The sequence below is a fragment of the Schizophyllum commune genome (assembly GCF_000143185.2).
Source record: "Schizophyllum commune H4-8 unplaced genomic scaffold SCHCOscaffold_1, whole genome shotgun sequence".
Classification (NCBI taxonomy): Eukaryota; Fungi; Basidiomycota; class Agaricomycetes; order Agaricales; family Schizophyllaceae; genus Schizophyllum; species Schizophyllum commune.
The window spans coordinates 482,529-506,071 of NW_026089538.1; the positions used below are offsets into that span (position 1 = coordinate 482,529).

The following is a 23,543-nucleotide window of genomic DNA, read 5'->3' on the forward strand; positions in this document are numbered from 1 at the left end:
AACCCCACTATAGAGGTAAGCATCTACAAGTGAATGCCCTCTCACCAGCGCAGAGACCAGTGAGGCCAACAAACTTATGAAATCCCACCGGCACGATAGCATTTCAACGAACCGAGACGCTAGCCCCCACCCTTAACGTCCCGAAGTACGTTTTCCTACTCTTGATGCTCGTAGCGGAGCTCCACCATATATCCGCCGCCTCACGTCCAACCTCGACCTCGCGCCTGTATACACCTGGGGCGCCGGCGCGCGCGTAGCTGACTCACGGGCCGACGACCTCGCTGTCGTCGAGGGCGCGTTTCTGTCCTGCCAGATTCGGGCGGCTTCCAGGCATAGTCGTGCGGCATCGCGCGCCTGATTCCATGGGAATCGATGGGAATTGCGACGTTGACTACCATACCAAGTCGGTGTCTGCCATATCAAGTCGGCTGCATCGGGGTCAGTCCGACGTAAGGCGCGGTAGGCTTCGAAGGCGCTGGTCCGATCCTAAGTAGCGGTGATGCTGAACAGAGGCGGTACCGGTAGGACAGAACTCTCTGACCAGAGCCTATTTCTGAAGAGCCGAAAAATGGCAGAAAAGAAAATCACAAAAATTGTCTTGGGTCGTTTCGCGCTTGGGGCAAAGAATTCGAAAGTCCTCCACGAGGAGGGGCGTAATGACGGGCGCTTTGTGCACAAGACCCGCAGTCGCTGACGTGGGGTGACGGTCTGCGTAATTGGGGGCCCTGGCGGGACGGGCGTAGGGCCACCTACGCAGACCCTGAACGCAGTTATTACTTCGAAGGTCGGTAGATCAACGTCGGAGGGTAGAAGTCGTCGAACCTGGACTACAACGAGATGTTCAGAGGCCGCCAAGTACCTGTTGGGCTGCGACTGTCCTTCAACCTCACCACCCAGGTCCGAAGAGCCGTTGCGTACAAGTACAGGTGCGGCGGAAAGGTGGCTTGAGAATACCCGCGACGAGCGCCCGAGCGTCGAGCACGTTTCGAGCGCGCGCGAGGGACAGAAGTTCGAGGAGCGGCCCGTAGCATCGGGGGAAGTTCAGTCGTTCGGCGCGGGCCCCGAGGACCTGATAGGCAGGTGGGCTGAGATTTCGGATATCAAGGCCTCGCACTGAATAGTCGTCCAGATGAGAGCCAGCAGAAGCGCGATGGGACGTGCGTGGCGGTGAGATAGCCTCGAGATAGGCCGGGGGCATTGTGCAAGACCGATATAGCAGAGATGAAGCGGGGTAGGGGGCGGGATGATGGCACGCAGAGGGGGCGCGCCTCCTCAGGGGGCGGACACGACTGAGGCGTCCCGTAGGACCGCAAAGGTCGCCGTGCAGCGCAAGCGGCGCAGCGCGGAGCCCCCGACGCGGTGCGCTGGCTGCCACGCGCACCCGGCTCGTCCCGAGGAAATTCCCACGAGAATAGACGGACGCTTGGCGGTTTTTATTCGAGCACGGCGCGCGTTGCTGGCGTTCCCTTGCGTTCGAACACGACCACCACAACAATGGGTGCATCCGACGAGCTCGACTACCTCAAGACCCTGGTCTCTCAGCTCAATGAGAAGATCAAGGCGCTAGAGGTCAAGGCCTCGGCCTCCGCGCCGCGCTCGCCTGTCCAGCAGCTGCGCACGATTCTCGTTGGGCCGCCGGGTGCTGGTACGTGGCGCGTTTGTGGTGGGGGAAAGCTTCTAACCTGTCTCTAGGCAAGGGCACACAGGCCCCCCGCATCCGCGACGAGTTCTGCGTGTGTCACCTCGCCACCGGCGACATGCTGCGTGAGCAGGTCGCCGCGAAGACGCAGCTCGGCGTGGAGGCGAAGAAGATAATGGACGCCGGCGGGCTGCTCCCGGACGACATTGTCGTCAACATGATCAAGGACCAGCTCGAGAACAACAAGGCGTGCAAGAACGGGTGCGTGGTTCGACGCGTCGCGCGCGCGGAATGCTTTTGACGCGTTTCCCCCTTCAGCTTCGTCCTCGACGGTTTCCCCCGCACGGTTGGCCAGGCTCAGAAGCTCGACGGCATGCTCTCGGACCGCAAGGAGAAGCTGGACTCTGTCGTTCAGCTCCTCATTGACGACCAGCTGCTCATCTCGCGTATTACCGGCCGCCTCATCCATCCTGCCTCCGGACGGACGTACCACAAGGAGTTCTCGTGAGTATTCTCGCGCTATGTTGTCGCTCACCCGCTCACCGTGCCTCCTCCAGCCCGCCGAAGAAGCCTATGGTCGACGACGTCACCGGCGAGCCCCTCATCCAGCGCTCAGACGACAACGCAGAGACATTGCGCAAGCGGTTAGCGACCTACCACACGCAGACCGGCCCCGTCGTCGACTACTACCGCAAGAAGGGCATCTGGCACGGCGTAGACGCGGCGCAGTCCCCCGCCGTCGTCTGGGATAACCTCCGTAAAATCTTTGTCCAGAAGTCATAGAGCAGATGAGACGATGCATAGAGTTCGATACCCCTGTACATATTGCTGAGTATTTAATATGTTCGAGGTATGTGTCTCGCTGCTGTCTCGCTCGCGCCTCCGGCCGCGGGAATTTCGAGCTGCTTGTCCGGTGATGGGGCGCTTCTTCCAAGTAATGAAGCGTGGGCGTGAGGTGCATAGCCCTGCTCCAGGATCCCTTCATACTGCAGACCTGTTGATGAGATGAGATGCGTGTGTGGCTGACTGAGTCTAGCAGTGAGGGGAACACATGATAGGGCGGAAACTATCCAGTTCAACCCAACAAATTGAAGGGATTACCGCACTGCCGCAGCATAGTAGCTGACGCCCATCTCCGCCGGGTAGCGCTCTTTTCTCACCAAAACGGCCTCGCTATTGACCTGAAGATCGTTGCTGTCCGTTGTCATTGACCACGAGGGCCGCACGCGATGGTGCAGGGCGATGTCAACAGAGATCTCCGGAGGTCTGCTCGTGCTCATTTACAAAGAGGCATCACGATTCACGATGATTCGTCCGACCTGCCGAATGCGATACCGACATCTGGTCCATACACTTTGGAGGCTTCTATTCCTGAACCCTCACGTACACGTTCCAGCGCCGACTTATAAGGCCCTCCACCCACCAAGGAGGACGAGAACCCGCCGTCCTTCTGCGCCCAGGCTCCCACGACCTGCGCCTGCCGTCGATCGCCTGCTTCCCCACCCGCACCGAACCTCCGTAGCGTAGATCTCCGTCGCGCTTCCCCCACGCACGTCTTCCCCTTCTCAGGCTCTTCTCTGTCTCCCCCCTCATGCCCTCCTCTGCGCGCAAGAACACGAGTGCCCTTCAGCGCGGGTCCGCCTGCCTCTGCTGTCGGTGAGTGCTTACCCCGCATCACTTGGCGTTCCCTCGCGTGCTCATGAGTCGATCACAGGAAGCGCAAGCTAGTCAGTTCATGCAACCAAGCGCGGCCGTCGTGCACTGACGATCCTCTCGCTGCAGAAATGCGATGGCACCCGCCCCGTCTGCCGGCAATGCATCAAGATGAACCGCGCCGACGAGTGCGAGTTCGACGACAGGAAGCAGAAAAGCCGCACGCAGAAGCTGCGCGAAAAGCTCGCCATGCTCGAGAAGAAGGTCCGCGAACTAGAGGCCGACACCCACGGAGAATCGTCCACGAGCAGCGGTTCATCGAGCGGCTCCTCCCCCCATGCATGCGCCTCGCCTGACACCGATGCCATCGCTGATGCACTCTTTACGGGAGAGCCCACGGGCGCATATGATCTTGCCGCGCTCGATGGGATGGTCTTCCCGGGACTGGGTGCGTACTTGCCCATCCCTCTCTATCGCCCGCAGGCACCGCCTTCTCACATCACTACTACCAGTCGACCTTGAAGCGCATCCTGACTTGGCCATCAGCGATCAGACCATCGACCTCGTGAACAGCGTTCTTTCCGACCCCGTGCGACTCAATCCGCCGCTGGGTGGTGCGGACGACGCGACCGGCCCCAGCAGCTCCTCCGCCCCAGCATGGGACCAGGACGAGGTCCTGCCGGACGCCAACCGCCAGGTCCTGTGAGCGCTTCTGAACGTGTTCGCACCGACCCGCCCGACTGACCATTGAACCCACTATACCAGCCTCGAAGTATTTTTAGCGCATCGGCACCAGTGCTGGTTCGACGGCGACATCTCGCGCTTCCATCACGCCTCGCACGACCGCCCGCCCCATCCTGCGCTGTGGAACGCGGTGTACCTTCTCGGGTGCCACTACGCACAGTCGCCGTACTTCTCCGAGAGCGAGCCCGCGTTCTTCTCCCGCGCGCTGCGCGAGATCACAGTCGCGCTGGATCACTCCGATCGGCTCGTGGACGTCGTGCAGGCGTCGTGCTTGCTTGCCGTCTACCTCTACGCGAACGCACGCGCCCTGGAGGGATACTGCCACTCCTTCTCCGCGGCGCGCCTCGCGGTTGGCCTTGGGCTGCATCAGCTCCCCGCATACGGCGACACCGGCCTCATAGACGATGCAGAGCAGATCTCGCCGATACAGATCCCGCCGCCACGGGACGCAGATGAGCATCGGGATCGCGTCGCGGCATTCTGGCAAGTCTTCATGGTCGATCGATGTTGGTCTGTCACGAACGGCCTCCCTGTCGCACTTCCAGACGGCGAGAGCGACCAGATTCGCATCAAAACACCGTGGCCAAAGGCTCCGGGCGAAAACTCCCCAGTAAGTGCGCTAGTTGTCCTTGGCGACCGGAGTCGCTGAAAATTAATAGGTGGACTGGCTGGGTGCCGGCCCGATCAATACCTTGTTTCTGGATGACGGCACTTTCGACGAGCCGACGGCGCACATTCCTGCACTCAGAGCAAAGTCAGCTGCTTTGTATGAACGTGCAGCACGTTTGGCTTCTAGTGAGCATACATCTTATTGTCCGGAAATAATATTGTATTGACTTGCGTCCCGATGATTCAGGACCCCAACATGGCGACTCGTGGCTGGAAAGCCAAGTCGTCGCCAATGCCGTCCAGCGCTTCATCACCATCCTTCCGCCGTTCTCAAGCTACGAAGCGTGGCCGCCAAACCCGCCCTACGTGGACGTCGAGCTGCTCGTCGTGCACAGCATGGCGCAGGTCGCGTGCATACACGCGCACAAGGACATCTTCGCCATGGAGTCCTTCCTCGCATCGAACTCCGTCATGGCGTTCATTCGCCAGCTCGCCGAATCCGACTACGAATTTTTGAACCCGGTCATCAGCGTGCGTGATTGGACTGTTGCACATTATAAGGCACTGACGAGCCGCGGGTAGTCTTGCTGGGGTGCGGTCGCGCGGTTCTACATACGCATCCTGGGCGCCATGCACTCGATGGTCCCGGCGTCGATGCCGCCATACACCATCGAGGGCATCCATCAAGAAGTCAGTGTCATCATACACTCGCTGCAGAGGCTCGGCGCCTACGTCCCCCTCGCAAGTAAGTTCCTGCGCGCGGTTCTTTATGGCTCTTGCGCTGTCTGTTCGGCTCTTGCTGATGGATCTTCATAGGCGAATACTGTAAACGAATAACCGACGAGTGGTCGGCGCTCGCCATCTTATGATTTTCTCTTATAATTCAGAACGATATATGGGTATATTGTTACATTTCCTCGGAATATCATGGTATGCTAGAAGTAATAGATAGTCCTACTGCACAAAGGAGAACATCAAACGCCGACCGCGAGCTCGAGCTGGCAATCAAACTTAGATTCGACGCAAAAATTGAATGGTGGCGCTCAGATATTCCTGCCTGATTGCAATTGGTTGTTCGCGCTCAAGTCGCTCCAAGGGCCTTTCGACCCGCCACTGTCGAATCATCGTCGCGGCCACGGTATGTCTGCAACCTCAACAACTTTGACAGGGAGCAATTGTCGTCTGTGTTGTCTGCCCATTACATGTTTATTACTCAGTCATTCTTGAGTCGTCGCTCAACCTGCCACCTGCCACGACCTCATCCCAAAGCAAAGGAAGTCTACGCTTAATGTATTCGCGGCATATATGGAGTCGTACTGTATCGAAACTAAAAACAAGGACCTAGGATATGTGATGTATATATGTTTACCGCATCGCCCAACCACCGCTGGCGACCACCACCGCCGTCGGATAATCGTACAGACAAACAGACAAAGAGGAAAGAGGCAAAGATGTATACAGAACCATAGTGTAGATGGAAAAGGGCCCGCACAAGGTGAACGAGGCCTATACAAGGTACAAGGGGGTGGGGAGATAATATCGGCATAAATATGGATCGGCGGACAGGAGGGCGGTATGCAGGGGGACGGACGATGCGAGGGGGCGAGTGCTCAGCGCCGAATAGACCTGGGCCATGACCTCTAGGTGGAGATACTCGCCGGCGCAGGAGGCGGCGTAAAGGCGATGCGAGGGGTGGAGAAATTATGAATATCATCCGCCGAAGCGAGGCAAGCCGTCGAAGGCGTAGGCGTAATAGTCGTCGTCGAGCTAGAAGCCGAGAGCGCCACCGACTGTGAACTTCCGCTCGACGAGACTGATGAAGAAGACGAAGACCTCGCCAGCACGGGCGGCCGAAGCGGTGACGAGGATGAATCACCAGTGAAAAAACAAAACCTGAAAATTTATTAGCGAGGTTGCAGTCAGCGTTGCGGGCACCACTCACCGATTCAAGAACTGGCTATAGTCCTCGTGGGGGCTCGTGATAGACGTGTCTGACGGGCAAGGCGATGACGAGCGCGACGACCCTGACGACGGGGAAACAATGGACGGCGTTGATTCATCGCCGGAGAGGATCGACGAGGTCGACGCATCACTCTCCGTGCTTCCCATCCTCTGCAGCGCCGGGAAGAATGCCGTGCCCAGCGCCATATCCGACGACGACACCGTCAGCAGCGGCGGCGGAGAAAACATATCACTCCTGCCCTCACTCGCCCTCTCGATCCCCCCAAAAGCGAGCTTGGGGCTCGACACCGGCGTCAGGTCATCCAGCGACCACAACTTGGGCGTCCCCGGTGGCGTGCGGCGCAGCGTGGTGTTGTCCAGCGGGCTCACATAGTCGAAGTAGCCACGCTGGTGCCGGCGCGGTGTGCCGCCCGGCGTGTTCATCGCATCAGGATCGCGTAGCTCCGGATTCGTGAGTGCGTTCGAAGACACTGTCGAGCCCATCCAGTCGGGCTCACGCGGGGAGCCCAGCAGGGGCTTGCCCGACAAAGCGGAGGCCTTCTTCTCTGCCTGCTTCGCGGGCCATTGGATCGATGAGACGTTTGTTGGTGAGTGCCTGCGCCCATAGGCCTCTGTTTGGGATGAGGAAGCGCCGCTCCAGGAGTTTCGCCAGGAGTTGCTGAAGTCGTAGCGCGCAGATAGTGAGGGCGGCAGCTGGCGAAGAGTTGTAGGCTCGCTGGACTGCTTGGACATAAAGGTGGCACCGGCCGTCGTAGCACAATCCCGCTTGCGCACCACGGTTTCCAACTTCTCCTGCAAGACGGCAACGTCGCTCTCGCTCGACAACTCCTCGATCTTCGTCTTGGCGCGCGGCGCAAGTGGCGCCTTCTTGAAAGTCGCCACGTAGTTGCCACCACCGTTGTTGTCCCATATATCCCGCCCATCGACGCTGTACCGAAGCGCAAGGACTAGCGTCTTCCCCTCGACCCGAGACATGATGTCGCTTAGACGGATAGTGAAGCCGAATCGGTCGAAGCGGTCGCCAATGGAGGATATAAATTTCGCCGTAACTTCGCTCGTCGTCTGCCATGCGTCGAAGGTGAAGCGGACGGCTACCCGCTTTTCGAACGCTAAATTCCGCACTCGGGCAGAGCCCACGATGTCCAGACTGCTCGGCGACATCTTGAGTTCCTCCAAAGCTACGTCGGAGTGCACATTGATGATAGGCGGCATGTTCGACAGCTGCATGACGACGGGGACCGGTCGCACCGAGTCGCCAAATATGAAAGACGGGAAGTCGCTTTCCGTCCCGCTCGTGTCCTCCGTAGGGCTCCCATCGACTGAGACTGCCAGTGGTTTTTGCGCAGCGATGAAGAGTCTGACGTGTTCAAGCTTCGAGTCGAAGTGAACGGACTTGTTTGGCGTCGTAGGCTCGCTCTTGCTTGTCTGGATATCCAAGCCGGTGGTGACGATGGATAAGTCCGCGCGAAGCTTGGGACGCGATCCTTTCAGCGACGACCTGACAGGCTCCCCGGACTTTTTCCTGATCATGCTAGATCCATCGTACGGTGAGGGGGTACTGAACGAAGCCGACCTCGACGCTGTCATTCCCGCCACGCCCGGAAATATGATCGAGTTCTTAGGCTTCAAGCCTTTCTCCGGTACTGGGGTCGACGGAAGGGACGGCGATGACGATGGCGTCGACAGGACCTTGGCGCGAGGGACTCGACGGCTCGACCGCGTAGGTGGCGCTTCCTCTTCCGAGCTGGAGCCGCACGCGTCGAAGAGCGCAGCAACTGGTCGGCGCTTGCGAGCGTCTCCGCGCTGCTGCTTCCTGACAGCAGCATAGGAGGGGCCCGTCTTTTCTTCTATACGTGAGGACGAGGCGCGACCGTCACCGCCTTTACGGGGTTGTGACAGTCGTCGGCTCTCTGAGTCGCTGGAGGAGTCCGACCCTACGGCCGAGGCAGGCGGCGTACGACGGTTGGAGTGGGGAGGCGTAGGGCGTTCGATTGTCACTTTCACTTTGACCGACGAATTGCCCATGAGCTCCGGCGCGCCGGAAGGTATATTGGACAGGGCCGAAGACCGTCGAGGGATTATCGGCAACGGCTTGGCTGTGTTATTGAGGTCGAAGGAGGAAGACCGGGACGCCATGTTGGATGGTAGATGTGTAGAACGTGCTGGGTCGTGAATCAAGATGTGCTATAGCCACAGGTCAATTGGGGAGGTGGGAAGTATGCTCGTGGGGCGTACCTAACGGTAACGTTGTTGAGGCGTACAGTCGTGTCGAGAGCGTGTGAAGGGGTCCGAGATTCCGAGTCGTAAGGCGAGTCGCTGAAGCTCGTATATGGTGCTGGGATGGACGATACGCCGCTAGCGGACGAGTGGCGATCTCGTCGGCTGCGTGGATGTCCGATGCCTGGCTTCACGTTATACGTGATATTAACTGTCGCGTCGTTAGCTCCGGGCGTCTGCGCACAAGTTATGGACTCACCAACGCAGATGTAGTTGCAAGGAGTGTAAGATAATGGGACGCCTGTGGATGGGCGGCGCGTCTAGGAGGGAACGGCGTCTAAGGGGCGTAGATCGTCCGGTGCGGCGACAAACGCGTGCTCAGCAATGGGAACGACGACGAGCACGGTGCTCTCCTCGCGGGAGAGAGGGAGGAAAGCAAGGGACGCGTTTGATGGCAGCGGGCGGGGTTCCTGCTTTTCCCACGTTTGTCAACCCATCCGGGGATACATTTGCATCCGCGTTTGGCAGGTCTTTTATTCGATCTCCGCATTTTCCTTCTTTGGCCTTCCCCGCCTCCGCATATGCTCCCCCGCCCCCGCCACGTCTCTCTTTTCGATGTTTCTTCAGTGTATTCGTCGCGAATTTTCATCGCACACCCACCGTCCTCTACTGCCATCGTCGTGCGTGCCTGCAACTAAGAACACAGAGCCAAATCGTCATTGATGATGAGGCAATCTGACTTTGAAAGCCGTTCGCTTCCGATGCCTGGTAGTCATGGCATACGTGTCAGCGGTTAGCGCTCGTCCTGCCAAGATAATCAGAAAGTAGATTGCCTACCGACAGTGGGTGCCAAATGCCTAGCTGCAGGGCCTCAGCTTGTCAATCCAGTCCGATCCTGAAGCACGAGTCAGATTCATGGTTGTTGAAATCACTCGTGGGGGCGGTAGACAGGCGAAAGTCCCTCCCGCTCGACAGTCCGTTGGACAGACAACTCGAGCCCCGGCACCTTCTCGACTAAACTGATTGTTCCGCGTCTCCGTTAGTTCGTCTGACAGAAGACGCGGCTGGAATCTACGATCGACTCAGCCGACGCCCGAGGACTCCTAGCTCCCCTAAGCACTTGGAGAAGGCAAAGGCGGGGATCGCTCTATGGGCCAACGGGACAACGGTGCGTTTCCCAGAGCAGGACTCTTCGGCCATGTCTGCACTGACGAGACAGTGCATCGCCAGAATAAAGATTGAATTGCATTGGATCCGTCAGATACTTCCAAGTCGAGGACAGGTCACCGCTTGTGACGGAGCAAGCAACGACAGCTAGCTCAGCGGCCGCCGGTCATCCAGTCGCTTGTCATGCCGGGCAGTATCATTGTCAATGGCGCGAGATGCATTGAAGTCAAATCGTTATTGGGCTAGGACGGCATCGTACACCAGCGACTTCGCTTGCTCGCTCCTGGGCTTGATCTCGTACTCGAACGGCGTTGGGCGGCTAGCGAAGAAGTTCATGACAACGTAATTGACACCGTCAGCGCAAAGCTCACCTCGCTAGCCCCGCCGTCTGCGTCGTGTCGATGGGCACCGGGATACCGTCCCTGACCTTCTGCGAGATGCGCATTGTTGCGAGCGTAGTCGCGCAGACGGTGAACATGGACTCTAGCGCCATCAAACGACCTGAGCGAGAAATTTAGTAAGATATTCGCCTATCGAAAAATCGATGCTCGCACCAGGACAAGCACGACGACCGAATCTAGCACGGCGAACGTGTCAGCTGCAGTCCCCATTCATTGCAGAGCGGTTGCGACGCACCCGAAGACCCAGTCCTGCGGGCTTCGCTGAGGATTTGCACCCAAGTACCGTTCGGGCTTGATTGTGTATGGGTCAGGGTAGACGCTCTCATCCCTCGCGATGGCCCTATATGATCATCAGCCAATCTGCGCGTAAAATGCTCATGACACACAGAGTCGCTCACCAAAGATTCGAGATAATAATCGTACCCTTCGGAATAAGATACCCCTCGTAAGAACTGTCGTCCATCGCTAGATGGGGTACGGCTGTAACGCACACAAGCCCTCTCAACACCCACAAATCACCTGACAAACGACAAATCAACCCACCCAAAGGCAATAACACATTCCACCTCAGCGCTTCTAGGCAGCACGCCCAAGTGTACGGGCAGCTGTCCATGTCATTGACGAGCGGAAGGCGGTCGCTGCCGACGACACTGTCAATCTCGGTTTGGGCGCGGTCCTGGATTTCGGGGTGGAGGCAGATCATCTTCATGAAAGCATAGGCGGCCCAGACGGTCTGAGTGTGAATGGGGCAGTCAGTGTGACTTCCTATACTCGTTGATACTAGGGTACGGCTGTCGGACGTACTGTATGCGCGCCACCTGCGAAGAGTGAGCCGGCTGACCTGCAGGCATAATCAGTCGCGGGCAAGGTCTGGCAGTAGCTAGCGATGCGTAACACTTAATCGCGAACAGCTCCTCTTCCGATATATTCCTCTCCGAGAGCAGCTCCGACGCAAAGGACGGCCCCGCTCTGCCCTCGTCGATCTCTTTCTTTACCCACTCATACGGCGTATTCATGAGCTTTTGCACGTTGTCATGCTGCTCCTTGACGGCCTGCTTCCACCCGGTGCCAGGGAACCAGTCCGGGACGTAGCGCACTTGCATGCATCATATCAGTCCCTCGGCCAGTTAGCTGAAAGCTAGATGGTGGACGCACGGAGAGGAAATATATCGACCAGCCACTTTCCCGGTGCGCCAAATTCCGAAGCGGCGTCGGTGATCTCCTCGGCCATCTTGATCATCGGGTCGTAGCCCTTTGACACGTACCCGTAGGTGACACGGAGGATCAGGTCGCCAGCGAAGCTAGTGCGTCGAGGTCAGAACGTAGACAAGTGGCGATGTTGGGACATGGACAAATACGCACGTATGGCAATGCTCCTCCAATTTCCCCGGCTCCTCCATCAGATTGGCGACGAACTTCGCCGCCACAATTTCCTTCATCGCGTCGTACTTCGTCAGGCTCGACCGCGTCCCGATGACTTGGTGGAAGAGGCGGCGCTGGCGCTTCCACACGTCGTTGAACGGGCTGAAAATGAGCGAATTCTTCCACCCAACGAGCTCGTTCATGGTCATGAGCTGCGGGCGGTCGGAGGCCAGGGAGCGCTCGAGGATGGTTTTTGCGGAGTCGAGAGAGTTGGTGATGATGATGGTCTTCCCGAGTCCGGTGAGGGAGACAAGGGGACAGTCTGGGGCAGTTGTCAGCGCGCGCCACGGGCAGGCGCAAGGATACGCGGAGGAGGCGTGGGGCGCCGTACTCAGCTCTTTGCTCCATTGATGGAAGGTCTCCCAGCCCTTCTCTGGATCCATGAGCAGGATGTTGCCGATGATTGGGCGCTTGGGGGGTCCTGGCGGAAGAGGCTCGGACGGCCGTTGCAGACTTCGCACGAGGAGCCATGTCGCAAGGGTGACCACCGCGACGCCGCCCATCGTGCTCGCGGAAGGTAACGCGTCCGTATTTGGGTCAAAAAGGTGGGAGACGTTCATGGCAAGAGTCGACAAGGTACGGTACCTTGGCTCATCGAAGGACTCCCTTATAAGTCAGGCAGAGGTTAGAACGGCCGCTAGCGCAGCAACGGAACCGAACAGGTCTGTACATGAATAGAAGCTCTGTACACGTCGTCGGTTGAACAGGAATACCAAATGTTGGACATGTCGACCGTCGAGGCTTTATCCAAAGGTGCGTCGATTTTTGATGAAACGGCTTTTACTGACCTCGCTCGAGCGGTACACTTCCGCCCCGCGAGTGGGCGTACCGTCGAGCCGTTCATGAAGGAAACAGGCTCCTGGGCGCTGTGAGAACTGTCAAGGGTCCGTACCATGAGCTTGAATGTTCTACACGGCTCCCTAGAATCGATGGATAACATCAGAGTCGCTTTCCTGACAACCGGAGTCAGGTTTCGGCAGAATGGAACGTTGGACTGCTGCGAAGGCAAAGTAATTTGTTGGTGTGGCGTGTTGCATTGGTGGTGAACTGATCGTTGCGAGCAACGCGGCTAGGCTTGTTGTTGGTTATACTATACCGCTTCGCGCGGCTTCTGATTCTACAAGTTGAAGGCCTCCTTCGGGAGCCTGTAGGGTGAGCGTTGAGTCCAGGTCGAGTCTAAGGCCACGGGCGCTCGTCATGCGAGACACGACTTGTTGGTTGAGGTGGCAAATAGCCAGTGAAGGGGGGCAAGGAAATGAAGGTCGTTGCTCACCAAAATCGTTACTCCATTGACAGAGCGTCTCCAGCCCTTCTCGTGTTCATGAGCATGATATTGCCTATGACTAGGCGCTTGGGAGGACCAGGGGGAAGAGGCTCGTACGGCCTTCTGAGAAAGAGCCATATCGCATCTGTAGCGACTGCGACGCGTCCCAGGGTACTCGCAGCAAATAGAGACTCCCCGGCCAAATCATCAACGTGAGATAGGTCCATGACGAGGCGGTAAGAGACACAAAAAGCTCGACGGGGGCCGAAGGGATTAACTCAAAAAGGAAGGAAACTGAACGGCCGCTAAGAGTATTGTGCCCTAGAACCGAGTAAACGCTTTAGTCAATCGACCTGTAGACTTGATGTAAAAATCGTAGAAAAAAGCTATAAGAGACCTGCCAGGCCCTACTTATACCAGCTATCAGATAGAGAGCCCGGGGGACAGGTTTCAGTTCTCATTGGGCCAATTGACGGCGTTCGTCGCTTGATGCAACAGTTTATCAAGCCCAAAGAGGAGCAGATCGTCGAACTAATTCAGAATACGATAGAGGAAGTGATACAGAGAACGTCCTAGTCAGTGATCATGGAAGTCTTGAAGACGAGCGCGTGCGACGTCCAGATTTGGTCTGTGACAGTGACGATGACCTGGTGTCACGCACCGTACGCTCGTTCCGAGTCCCTGTCCCCAACCGTTTACGCTATCTCTCATTGTTCGGCCAGTCATGTCGGACGAATACCCAAGTCTGCTCCGTACGTATCTATTTTGCTAGGCATAGACTACATGCTGACGAAACGCAGGTTCGGAGCAGATGAGCTTGGTGCAGCTGTTCGTGCCGACAGAAGTCGCGCATGACACTGTCGCTGAGCTCGGCGAGCTAGGCAATGTCCAGTTCAAGGACGTGCGTAGGAACATACTCATTACATGTATGCGCACTCAATCCCCCCTCCCCTCAGCTCAATCCCGAAGTCAATCCTTTCCAACGCTCCTTCGTGGGCGAAATTCGGCGCATTGACGAGATGGCCCGCCGCGTCCGCTTCTTCGCGACTCAGATCCAGAAGGAACGCGACAATGTACCCATTCGTCCGCTGTATGACTCGGCACCTCTAATTACCGTTGGCCCGCGCGCGGCGCAAACGATCGACGAGCTCGACGTCACGCTGGCAGAGCATGAGTCGCGCCTCACGAAGATGAACGACAGCTACCAGACGCTGAGCGACCGTACGAAGGAGCTCATTGAGGCTCGCCACGTCCTGCGCGAGACGGCGGTGTTCTTCGACTCGGTGCGTAACCGTCGAGAGGCAGTGTGTGCGAAGGCGCTGACATCTCGCACAGGCTCACGACCATGACCAAGACATTCGTCAGTCGCTGGATGACAGCTCTGCGCCTCTGCTTCAGCATGAGGACCGCGAGAACCACGTCTCGTCCGGCAATGTCTCCTTCGACCTGGAGTTCGTCGCTGGTACCATCGAGCGCTCCCGCGTCCCCACCTTCGAGCGCGTGCTCTGGCGCGTTCTGCGCGGAAACCTCTACATGAACCACGTCGACATCGTCGAGCCCTTCGTCGACCCCGTCACCGGAGAGGAGACGCGCAAGAACGTCTTCATCATCTTCGCCCACGGTGAGGTCCTCCTCGCGAAGATTCGCAAGATCGCCGAGTCCATGGGCGCGACGCTCTACCCCATCGACGCCAACGCGGACAAGCGCGCCGACGCGCTCCGCGAGGTCACTGCCCGGCTCGAGGACCTGCAGACCGTGCTCTACAACACCGGCTCCAACCGCCGTAGCGAGCTTCAGCGCATCGCCGAGAGCCTGCGCAGCTGGCAGGACGTGATCAAGAAGGAGAAGATGATCTACGAGACGCTCAACTTGTTTAACTACGATGTGCGGCGGAAGACGCTCATCGCGGAGGGCTGGGCCCCGACGCGGGACATTGGGACCATCCAGATGGCGCTCCGACATGCCACGGTAAGTTTGATTCCAACAGCCTCTGTACCTGTAATGACAGCCTTCTAGGAGGAGTCCGGTACCAACGTGCCGCCCATTCTGCACGAGTTGCGCACCAGCAAGACTCCGCCGACGTTCAACAGGACGAACAAGTTCACAGAGGGCTTCCAGACCATCATGGACGCCTACGGTATCGCTAAGTACCAGGAGGTCAACCCCGGCCTCTTCGCGATCGTTACCTTCCCTTTCTTGTTCGCTGTCATGTTTGGTGATATCGGGCACGGGTTCATCATCTTTACGGCCGCGCTGTTGATGATCTTGTTTGAGCGCAAGCTCGGCAGGTCTGAGCTGGACGAGGTGCGGGGATTGCATTCATTCATTGCAGGTGTTCAGCAGACTGATGGTCGTTGTTACTGTTCCACAGATCACGGGCCAGTTCTTCTAGTGCGTCGCGGCCTGCGCGTAGCCTCGTTTCAGTGCTAACAGCGCGTTGTTTGTAGCGGGCGGTACATCATCCTGCTCATGGGCGTCTTCTCCATGTATACCGGCCTCATGTACAACGACATCTTCTCCAAGTCGTTGCACATCTGGCACTCTGGGTGGCGCTTCCCAGAGTCCAATAGCTCGGTCGTTGCCGAGTCGACTGGTCACGTCTATCCCTTCGGTTTGGACCCCGCCTGGCACGAGTCGGACAATGCGCTGGTGTTCACGAACTCGTACAAGATGAAGATGTCTATTGTGCTGGGTGTTATTCACGTAGGTGGTCGTGTGTTTCTCGGTGAATTGTATCGCTGAACGTGGGACATAGATGACCTTCGCCTTGTGCCTTCAAGTCCCGAACCACTTCAAGTTCAAGCGGACTCAGGACATTTACACGAACTTCATCCCGCAGATGGTCTTCCTCCAGTCCATCTTTGGCTACCTGGTGATCTGCATCTTGTACAAGTGGTCGGTGGACTGGACGCAGTCGGACATCCCGCCGCCGTCGCTGTTGAACATGCTCATCTCCATGTTCCTGTCCCCTGGCACGGTCGAGGACAGGCTCTACGGCGGCCAGTCATTCGTGCAGGTCGTACTTCTCCTGCTCGCGGTCGTCTGTGTGCCTATCCTGCTTGTGGCGAAGCCGTATCTGATCTGGAAGGATATGAAGAAGATCCACGAGCAGGGCTACGTTGGGCTCAATGGCGATGATGCGGACGGCCCGCCGCGCCTGAGCTCGGACGATGCCCTTGAAGGGGAGGAAGAAGGAAACGGGCGTGCCATCGTCGAGGACGCGGCGGAGGAACATGTGAGTCCCGCGTTCATGTTCGAGTTCATAGATGGCTGACATGCCGCCTCGCAGGAGGAGCACGACTTTGGGGAGGTGGTTATTCATCAGGTGATCCACACCATTGAGTTCTGTCTCGGGTGCATCTCGCATACAGCGTCGTATCTGCGTCTCTGGGCGCTCTCGCTCGCGCACGCGCAGCTCTCGGAGGTGCTGTGGTCGATGACCATCGAGGAATTCCTGCCCGCGTCTGGCTTGACGGGATGGATCGGCCTGCTGATCGTCGCCGCCTTCTGGTTCGTGCTCACGGTCGCGATTCTTTGTATTATGGAGGTGAGCTGGCGTGGCGTATGTTTCGGGCGAGGCTGATCGTGGTCACAGGGCCTGTCTGCCTTTTTGCACGCGCTGCGGCTGCATTGGGTCGAGAGCAACAGCAAGCATTACGAGGGCGGCGGCTATGTGCGTGTTGTCGGCGTGGTTTGGGTCGTGTTGCTGACTGTTCGATTCAGGCGTTTGCTCCGCTTAGCTTCGCGAATGCGAAGGACTGAGGAAGGATGGGCCGTGAATACATCGCCCTCGCACGTCGCACGTCGTTTGTAAGCGCGGTGGAGGGGGATAGGCCGGAGCAGGGTAGAGATATGTCCCGTAGCGACTCTCACTCGGACTGTAGGCCGTTCCGGACTGGATAAATGCGATTATCGTGTGTTGTAGCGTTGGCGACGGGCGCGCTGTGGGGAGAGTCTGCTGACCGCGGGGCAAGTCCAGCTCGCGATCCAGTTTGGATCTGGCTAGGATCCAGTCCGGCAGACGGGGCTCGTGACTGTGGCTCTGCAGTGGCTCCGGCTCGGCGGATCATGTGAGCGCCGGATCCGATATAAAAGCGGCGGCGGATTTTTTCACGCCTCTTCATCTCCCCCGCCGTTCTTCTCTAGAGGTGTGTACGCCGCCTGACCGCTCTGCTCGCCGCCGCTGACGACGTCCAGGCGTTTTCGCCACCGTAGAATAGAAGCGTTCTCTGTTCTTGTTCGCCGCTGGTAGCGATTTTCCTTAGATCCACTTTTCCCCACGATTCCATACCCCACGGTGAGTTTGCGCTGAAAAACTGGCCGATCGCGCAGATCGCTGACAGCGATGAGCGCAGACATCAGAGATGCCCGCTGTCGCCACGCCCACCGCCCCCGCTACTCCCTCGCCCGCCTCTCTCAAGGCCGGCGCCCAGCCCGCCGAGACGTCCGCGCTCTTCAGCGCCGACAAGGCCCAGCGGGAGTCTGCCGTCGCATCCCTCGCCGCTAGCGCCCAAAAGGAGGGCCCCGCCGCCCTCCAGCACGCCGGCTTCGCCGATGCGGTCATCAAGGCCCTCGCCGACAAGAAGTCCCCCGCGACCCGCGAGGCTGCCGCGAACGCCGTCCTCCAGCTCATCAAGGGCGGCGCCGTCAAGGCCCTCGAGCCGATCTTCGTCGATTCCGGCCTTTACAATGCACTCCTCGAGGCGTTCGCCGACAAGACCCCCGCTGTCAGGACGGCGGCCGTCGAGGCTGTCCGCGAGTTCGTCGCTGCGATGAACCCGTGGGCGACTGCGCTCGTTCTCCCTGCTCTTCTTCACGAGATCAAGACCGCCGGCAAGTGGCAGGTCAAGACCGGCTCGCTCGTCGCGCTCAACCAGCTCGTCGCCAGCGCACCGGCCCAGACCGCCAAGCACACGCCCGAGATCGTCCCGGTCCTCTCTGAGGCGATCTGGGACACCAAGGCCGACGTGAAGAAGGCCGCCCGCGACTCGCTCCAGAAGGTTACCGCCCTGGTGTCGAACAAAGACATTGAACGCTTCATTCCGGCCCTTATCAAAGCTCTCGAGAACCCGGTTGAGGAGGTCCCCAAGACCATCATGCTCCTCTCCGCCACCACCTTCGTTTCCGAAGTCGACTCCCCCACCCTCTCCCTCATGGTCCCGCTGCTCTCTCGCGGTCTCAGCGAGAAGCTGACCGCGACGAAGCGCAAGGTCGCTGTGTACGTGACCCCGTACTTCTTGCTCCTGCGGTCGCTTACATAATCCTACAGCATCATCGACAACATGGCCAAGCTCGTCGACTCCGAGGTCACCGTCCGCCCCTTCATCCCCAAGCTCCTCCCCGGTCTCCTGAAGGTCGAGACGACCATCGGTGACCCCGAGGCTCGCAGCGTTGTCAAGCGCGCCATCGACACCCTCCGCCAGGTCGGCAAGATCCCTGCTGACAACGACGGCTCCGACCTTCCGCCCTTGAAGGTCGCCGATGGCAAGCAGGTCATCCACACCGTTGCTGCGCTCGCGAAGAAGATGGGCGGTGAAGTCCCGGTTGCCAACCTCGACACCATGTACGCCGCGCACCTCGCCGCTAACCTCATCAACGCGAAGAACTTCGAGACCAACGACTGGGAGACTCTCGCGCCCTACATCGCCTTCGCGACCACCAACCCCGACCCGGCCACCCTCTGCCGCGAGTGGTGTGTCAAGTCGGCGTCGCAGGACGATGAGGACGAGGTTCACGAGGACGACGAGGAGGGCGAGGACCTGTGCAACTGCCAGTTCTCGCTCGCTTACGGTGCCAAGATCCTGCTCAACACCGCTACCCTCCGCCTGAAGCGTGGCCACCGCTACGGTCTCTGCGGTAAGAACGGTACCGGCAAGTCGACCCTCATGCGCGCCATCACCAACGGGTTCGTCGAGTTCAGCTCATTTTGCGCGCACGGGGCTAACAACCTTACAGCCAGGTCGAGGGTTTCCCGTCGCCCGACGAGGTCCGCACCTTCTACGTCGAGCACGACATCGACGGCAGCGAGGAGGACACCTCGGTCCTGCAGTTCATCCTCAGCGACAAGCGTGTCGAGGCCGGCGAGTCGGAGATCATCGAGACTCTCGCCTCCGTCGGCTTCGACGACGAGCGCCAGAAGCAGGCTATCGGCTCCCTGTCCGGTGGTTGGAAGATGAAGCTCGCGCTCGCGCGTGCCATGCTCTTCAAGGCCGACATCCTGCTCCTCGATGAGCCGACCAACCACTTGGACGTCGTCAACGTCGCTTGGCTCGAGAACTACCTCACCAGCCTCACGCACTGCACCTCCAGTACGTCTTACGCCCTGCCCCCATAGCATATATGCTCATCCCTTGTTAGTCATCGTCTCGCACGACTCCGGCTTCTTGAACAACACCATCACCGACGTCCTCCACCTCAACCGCTTCAAGATCAGGCGGTACGCGGGTAACCTCGAGGCGTTCGTCCAGAAGGTGCCTGAGGCCAAGTCGTACTACACCCTCGAGGCGGCCGAGGACTACAAGTTCAAGCTCCCCGACCCGCCCTTCCTCGATGGTGTCAAGACGAAGGAGAAGGCTCTGCTCAAGATGCGCAAGGTCGGCTTCCAGTACCCGTCGCAGCCGGTCCAGCAGCTCTACGACATCTCCCTCCAAGTCTCCCTCTCCTCCCGTGTCGCTATCCTCGGCCCCAACGGTTCCGGCAAGTCCACTCTCGTCAAGTTGCTCACTGGCGAGATGGAGCCGAACAAGGGCGGTGAGATCTGGAAGCACCCGAACTTGGTCATCGGCTACGTCGCCCAGCACGCTTTCCACCACATCGACAACCACCTCGACAAGACGCCGCTCGAGTACATGCTCTGGCGCTACCAGACTGGCGAGGATATGGAGGAGATGAGCAAGGCGACGCGCCAGATCACCGAGGAGGAGGAGAAGAAGATGAAGGAGGGCGCCACCGTCGTCGTCGAGGGGCAGAAGCGCATCATCGACGAGATCGTCGCGCGCAAGAAGCTCAAGCAGTCCTACGAGTACGAGGTGTCGTTCAAGAACCTCTCGTCGTCCGAGAACATCTGGTTGCCGCGTGACGAGCTCATCAAGCGCGGTTTCGAGAAGGTGCGTCTTCTACTCAATCCTGTTTTGCCTCGTACTGACTGTCGTTGCAGAAAGTTCTGGAGGTCGACACCCGTGAGGCTCAGCGCCTCGGTCTCTTGCGCCCGCTCGTTCGTCGCGAGATTGAGAAGCACTTCGCCGACTTCGGTCTCGAGCCGGAGTTCGTCTCGCACAACACCATGCGCGGTCTCTCCGGTGGCCAGAAGGTCAAGATCGTCCTCGGTGCCGCGACATGGCGTCGCCCCCACATCATCTGCTTGGACGAGCCGACCAGTACGTGCTGTTTATCCTTCACCTCTGACGTATGCTGACCTTCGTTCTAGACTACCTCGACCGTGAGTCGCTCGCGGCCCTGATTGAGGCGCTTAAGACCTTCGAGGGTGGTGTGCTCATCATCACGCACAACCGCGACTTCTCCGAGTCCATCTGCAAGGAGGTCTGGGCGATGCGCGACGGCCGTCTCGAGGCGTCCGGCCACAACTGGGTCGAGGGCCAGGGCTCCGGTGCACGGATCGACAAGAAGGAGGGCGAGGAGGAGGACAAGTACGATGCGATGGGCAACAAGATCGAGACGAAGAAGACGAAGAAGATCACGTCGTCCGAGGCCCGCAAGCTGAAGAAGGAGCGCATGGCGCGCAAGAAGCGCGGTGAGGAGGTCACCGACGATGAGCTGTGAGCGCCGCGGCCCACGCCGTTATGTCGCCCGCCTTCCCGAGCACGTATCACGAGCAGGGGGGTGGGTGCACGCCACGATTACGCTCTCGCTCTGTCCCTTGTCTGACGTTCTCGCTGTACTCTATGTGTATCGCTGTGTGCTTTTAGGAACCTTCTTATGTTATTGACCGACCTACGTACTGTATGTATCTTCGCCTCATGCCGTTGTATCGACTTCACGTAATATTATTTCCATGATTCTCTTCCTCCTCGCATTCGCTGGCTTTGAGATGCTATTATATCAGTCAAGGTGCAGAGGTATAGTAGACAAGTGAAACTGCGTGCTCATAGTATGAGACCCGAAGCAGAGGCGATGGTGGATATGGTTGAACTGCAGGTTATTATGACACAACGACAGAAGAGGAGCACCAAAGGAGCCTATCTCTATATACAGTACAAAACTCATTCCGCGACCATCCGCTCATCCTTTCCTAGAAAAACATATATGCATGCTCTTTTCATGCCGGGTACCTCGTCGATGTGCCCAAGACTCGTGGAAACCAGTCTCTTCTCGTCACCGACGAGATCTTCGTCTGGGATATTGACAGGGCCATACCAAGGCGACGTGGGACTGAACATATCGTTGCTTCCCCCCACCGCATCCTCGGCGATACTTGACGGCGGAGTAGGAATATGTGTGTGATGTGCCAAGGATGCCCAGGTAGCCGGTCGGAGACGATTCCTTGTGTCGGATACTGAGAATCTCGGTGGCTCAGTGATCTCAGACATCACTGCTTTGAACCGCTTTCTCCACTCCTTATAAGCCGGCTCTTGATCGAACCTGAGAGAGCGCGCGTAGTCGAGGAATTCGCCAAAGACAGGTGGGTATCCGTACCCCAGCGCAGCGCCGGACCACATGACTTTCAGACGCACAACGTCGGCATTCTCAGCGTCATGATCCAGCCAGGGCAGTCCGCCGCACAGGAGGCTTAGCACCGTATACGAGAGGGATTCAATGTCGTCCCGACGCGAGGGCCCTTAATGAGAATGATAAATGTCAGATTGTAGGCACTACATAGCTGATAAGATGTTGAAGATGCGCTCACGAATGTGATAATGCACGTTGATGCTTGCAAAGCCCTTCGTGCCATGCATCCACCTGAGCGACGTTTGCGGTCGGTGCTGAAGTGTCGTAGGATCACGATAGAGCTTCGCCATGCCAAAATCGATGAGCTTGACTACGCCAGAGGGATGCCGCTGAAAGAGAACGTTGCTCGGCTTTATGTCGCAGTGGACAATGTGATGGGCATGTATAAACTGAACCGCGTCGAGCTTCGCCACGAATCGAAGTAGTGAGTGAGAGTGCGCAGGCAGACAACGCGGCTGGCTCACCAGTTGGCAAGTCAATACGACCAGGTTATGCAGCGTGAGTGGCGACAGCGTCGTCAGATCCTGACCCAGCTCTTCGAGGGCCAAATACTCAAAGTACTGGCTACGTCCCCATGCATACACTTCGGGGATAGCCGGATGCCCTTCAGCAAACAAGTGAGTTCGTGGTGACGGGGAAACATCACGAGGGTCTGATGCGCACCTTGAAGGACGATCATAACACACGCCTCGTGGCGTAACACAGGATTCCTGACATGCTTGGTCGTGTGCAGTTTCTTCACAGCGACCACCCTGCTATGTGTGCTGTCCGTGGTATGGGCACGATATACTCTTGCTGCGTCAATGGTGAGCCGCAATCTCTGCCGCACGAGCGCCGTAGCTCGATGATGCGCACCTTGGCCGCCCTCCGCAATGAAATTGTCAAGAAAGAGTTTCATGGTATAGCTGGAGAAGGCAGAAATGAAGGCTTTCCTGGAGCAGTCGAATGATGAGGATACGGATGACCCTCGACGTGACTGCAGCTTTTGCAAGAGCACCGCTGGAATCAAATACCGCGACGTACAGTAGTCCGACGCCTAAAGTACATAATAGCGCTCATACACGTGTATATCCCCGGCATTATCCACCTCCTTACTTACCACCATCAGGCCATCGCCCCGAGAATGTCCTCGCTGGGCCCGCTAATAGGGAATTCCACTGCAACTACTAGGGCTGTTTGAAAATCTGCACATGTCAGTCGAGCCTGCTATCAGGTCTAGCTACGACCTTTGCTACGAGCACTGTCAAGTGCGCCCATCCTCCTCTTCGGCAGTCTCGTATATTCGCACAGCTCGTTGATCGTACCGCAGAATACCGGCACATACTTTGTCGAGGGTTGTCCGTGGCTTCAACGGCGACGGAAACCAGAATTTCATAGGGTTGCAGGCTATTATTCTGATCCAGGCTCACTATGAGGCAGACCGGCGCCTCCAGCGTCCAGAAACCTGTGCCCTTCATGGAACTCATTCCAACTGTGGTACGTCTGAACACGAACTGGAAGTGGGCGGCGCCGCGGTCGCCACCCTCGCGACACGGCTACTCGTGCGAAGTTTGCAGACGCCGCCCGAGCGTCTTTTACCAGGACCATTTGTCAGCAAAATCCTGCTCGTGCATCCATAGAAGGGCTGGGAGACCTTACATCAATGGAGCACAGAGCTGAGTACGACGCCCCTTGTCTCCGCCGCGTATCCTTGCGCCTGCCCGTGGCGCACGCTGACAACTGCCCCAGACTACCCTTTTGTCTCCCTCACCGGACTCGGGAAGACCATCATCATTGCTAA

The 23,543-nt window shown here is 58.2% G+C and overlaps 7 protein-coding genes across 7 annotated transcripts; 4 read left to right on the forward strand and 3 right to left on the reverse strand.

Moving 5' to 3' along the window:
* Positions 1-1,283: 1,283 nt before the first annotated feature.
* On the forward strand, positions 1,284-2,500 carry SCHCODRAFT_02604428 (adenylate kinase). The gene is made up of 4 exons (XM_003036221.2): positions 1,284-1,645; positions 1,693-1,900; positions 1,958-2,143; positions 2,197-2,500. The coding sequence occupies exons 1-4, from the start codon at positions 1,495-1,497 to the stop codon at positions 2,420-2,422; spliced, it is 771 nt and encodes a 256-aa protein (XP_003036267.1). The 5' UTR covers positions 1,284-1,494; the 3' UTR covers positions 2,423-2,500.
* A 502-nt stretch (positions 2,501-3,002) lies between these two features.
* SCHCODRAFT_02604430 (uncharacterized protein) lies at positions 3,003-5,667 on the forward strand. Its single transcript, XM_050344107.1, has 8 exons — positions 3,003-3,295; positions 3,354-3,366; positions 3,422-3,740; positions 3,805-3,994; positions 4,058-4,646; positions 4,696-4,831; positions 4,884-5,176; positions 5,228-5,667. Exons 1-8 carry the CDS (start codon positions 3,231-3,233, stop codon positions 5,459-5,461), a joined length of 1,839 nt encoding a protein of 612 aa, XP_050202641.1. The 5' UTR covers positions 3,003-3,230; the 3' UTR covers positions 5,462-5,667.
* A 618-nt stretch (positions 5,668-6,285) lies between these two features.
* SCHCODRAFT_02485540 (uncharacterized protein) lies at positions 6,286-8,137 on the reverse strand (the record flags this gene model as incomplete). Its single annotated transcript, XM_003035409.2, has 2 exons — positions 6,286-6,538; positions 6,588-8,137. The coding sequence occupies 2 exons, from the start codon at positions 8,135-8,137 to the stop codon at positions 6,286-6,288; spliced, it is 1,803 nt and encodes a 600-aa protein (XP_003035455.1).
* Positions 8,138-10,048: 1,911 nt separating this feature from the next.
* Positions 10,049-12,317, reverse strand: SCHCODRAFT_02559987 (cytochrome P450; the record flags this gene model as incomplete). The annotated part of the gene is made up of 11 exons (XM_003035408.2): positions 10,049-10,310; positions 10,363-10,492; positions 10,546-10,568; positions 10,628-10,732; positions 10,791-10,872; positions 10,936-11,125; positions 11,197-11,233; positions 11,290-11,488; positions 11,548-11,693; positions 11,755-12,076; positions 12,146-12,317. 11 exons carry the CDS (start codon positions 12,315-12,317, stop codon positions 10,226-10,228), a joined length of 1,491 nt encoding a protein of 496 aa, XP_003035454.1. The 3' UTR covers positions 10,049-10,225.
* Positions 12,318-13,753: 1,436 nt separating this feature from the next.
* SCHCODRAFT_02604437 (V0/A0 complex, 116-kDa subunit of ATPase) lies at positions 13,754-17,039 on the forward strand. The gene is made up of 11 exons (XM_003036219.2): positions 13,754-13,830; positions 13,879-13,979; positions 14,035-14,361; positions 14,414-15,046; positions 15,095-15,382; positions 15,450-15,469; positions 15,526-15,781; positions 15,834-16,313; positions 16,368-16,625; positions 16,674-16,751; positions 16,802-17,039. Exons 1-11 carry the CDS (start codon positions 13,803-13,805, stop codon positions 16,838-16,840), a joined length of 2,508 nt encoding a protein of 835 aa, XP_003036265.1. The 5' UTR covers positions 13,754-13,802; the 3' UTR covers positions 16,841-17,039.
* A 165-nt stretch (positions 17,040-17,204) lies between these two features.
* Positions 17,205-21,314, forward strand: SCHCODRAFT_02604446 (uncharacterized protein). The gene is made up of 8 exons (XM_003036218.2): positions 17,205-17,226; positions 17,276-17,375; positions 17,434-18,296; positions 18,348-18,983; positions 19,034-19,386; positions 19,436-20,184; positions 20,235-20,454; positions 20,505-21,314. Exons 3-8 carry the CDS (start codon positions 17,443-17,445, stop codon positions 20,855-20,857), a joined length of 3,165 nt encoding a protein of 1,054 aa, XP_003036264.1. The 5' UTR covers positions 17,205-17,226; positions 17,276-17,375; positions 17,434-17,442; the 3' UTR covers positions 20,858-21,314.
* SCHCODRAFT_02005284 (kinase-like protein) lies at positions 21,065-22,808 on the reverse strand. The gene is made up of 4 exons (XM_003035407.3): positions 22,427-22,808; positions 22,228-22,367; positions 21,942-22,167; positions 21,065-21,872 (listed from the first exon to the last, which is right to left on the reverse strand). The coding sequence occupies exons 1-4, from the start codon at positions 22,659-22,661 to the stop codon at positions 21,298-21,300; spliced, it is 1,176 nt and encodes a 391-aa protein (XP_003035453.1). The 5' UTR covers positions 22,662-22,808; the 3' UTR covers positions 21,065-21,297.
* Positions 22,809-23,543: the final 735 nt, after the last annotated feature.

What these genes read in the sequence shown, in the direction of transcription:
- SCHCODRAFT_02604428 (XM_003036221.2), top strand. Translation starts at nt 1,495, where the DNA reads ATGGGTGCATCCGACGAGCTCGACTACCTCAAGACCCTGGTCTCTCAG. An exon ending in CGTTGGGCCGCCGGGTGCTG is followed by an intron (nt 1,646 to 1,692) that starts GTACGTGGCGCG and finishes ACCTGTCTCTAG; the next exon opens with GCAAGGGCACACAGGCCCCC. An exon ending in AACAAGGCGTGCAAGAACGG is followed by an intron (nt 1,901 to 1,957) that starts GTGCGTGGTTCG and finishes TTCCCCCTTCAG; the next exon opens with CTTCGTCCTCGACGGTTTCC.
- SCHCODRAFT_02604430 (XM_050344107.1), top strand. Translation starts at nt 3,231, where the DNA reads ATGCCCTCCTCTGCGCGCAAGAACACGAGTGCCCTTCAGCGCGGGTCC. An exon ending in GACGCCAACCGCCAGGTCCT is followed by an intron (nt 3,995 to 4,057) that starts GTGAGCGCTTCT and finishes CCACTATACCAG; the next exon opens with CCTCGAAGTATTTTTAGCGC. An exon ending in TTTTGAACCCGGTCATCAGC is followed by an intron (nt 5,177 to 5,227) that starts GTGCGTGATTGG and finishes AGCCGCGGGTAG; the next exon opens with TCTTGCTGGGGTGCGGTCGC.
- SCHCODRAFT_02604437 (XM_003036219.2), top strand. Translation starts at nt 13,803, where the DNA reads ATGTCGGACGAATACCCAAGTCTGCTCC. An exon ending in ATCACGGGCCAGTTCTTCTA is followed by an intron (nt 15,470 to 15,525) that starts GTGCGTCGCGGC and finishes CGTTGTTTGTAG; the next exon opens with CGGGCGGTACATCATCCTGC. An exon ending in ATTACGAGGGCGGCGGCTAT is followed by an intron (nt 16,752 to 16,801) that starts GTGCGTGTTGTC and finishes TGTTCGATTCAG; the next exon opens with GCGTTTGCTCCGCTTAGCTT.
- SCHCODRAFT_02604446 (XM_003036218.2), top strand. Translation starts at nt 17,443, where the DNA reads ATGCCCGCTGTCGCCACGCCCACCGCCCCCGCTACTCCCTCGCCCGCC. An exon ending in ACGAAGCGCAAGGTCGCTGT is followed by an intron (nt 18,297 to 18,347) that starts GTACGTGACCCC and finishes ATAATCCTACAG; the next exon opens with CATCATCGACAACATGGCCA. An exon ending in TCAAGCGCGGTTTCGAGAAG is followed by an intron (nt 20,185 to 20,234) that starts GTGCGTCTTCTA and finishes CTGTCGTTGCAG; the next exon opens with AAAGTTCTGGAGGTCGACAC.
- SCHCODRAFT_02005284 (XM_003035407.3), bottom strand. Translation starts at nt 22,661, where the DNA reads ATGAAACTCTTTCTTGACAATTTCATTGCGGAGGGCGGCCAAGGTGCG. An exon ending in TGTTATGATCGTCCTTCAAG is followed by an intron (nt 22,368 to 22,426) that starts GTGCGCATCAGA and finishes TGTTTGCTGAAG; the next exon opens with GGCATCCGGCTATCCCCGAA. An exon ending in CAACGTGCATTATCACATTC is followed by an intron (nt 21,873 to 21,941) that starts GTGAGCGCATCT and finishes ATTCTCATTAAG; the next exon opens with GGCCCTCGCGTCGGGACGAC.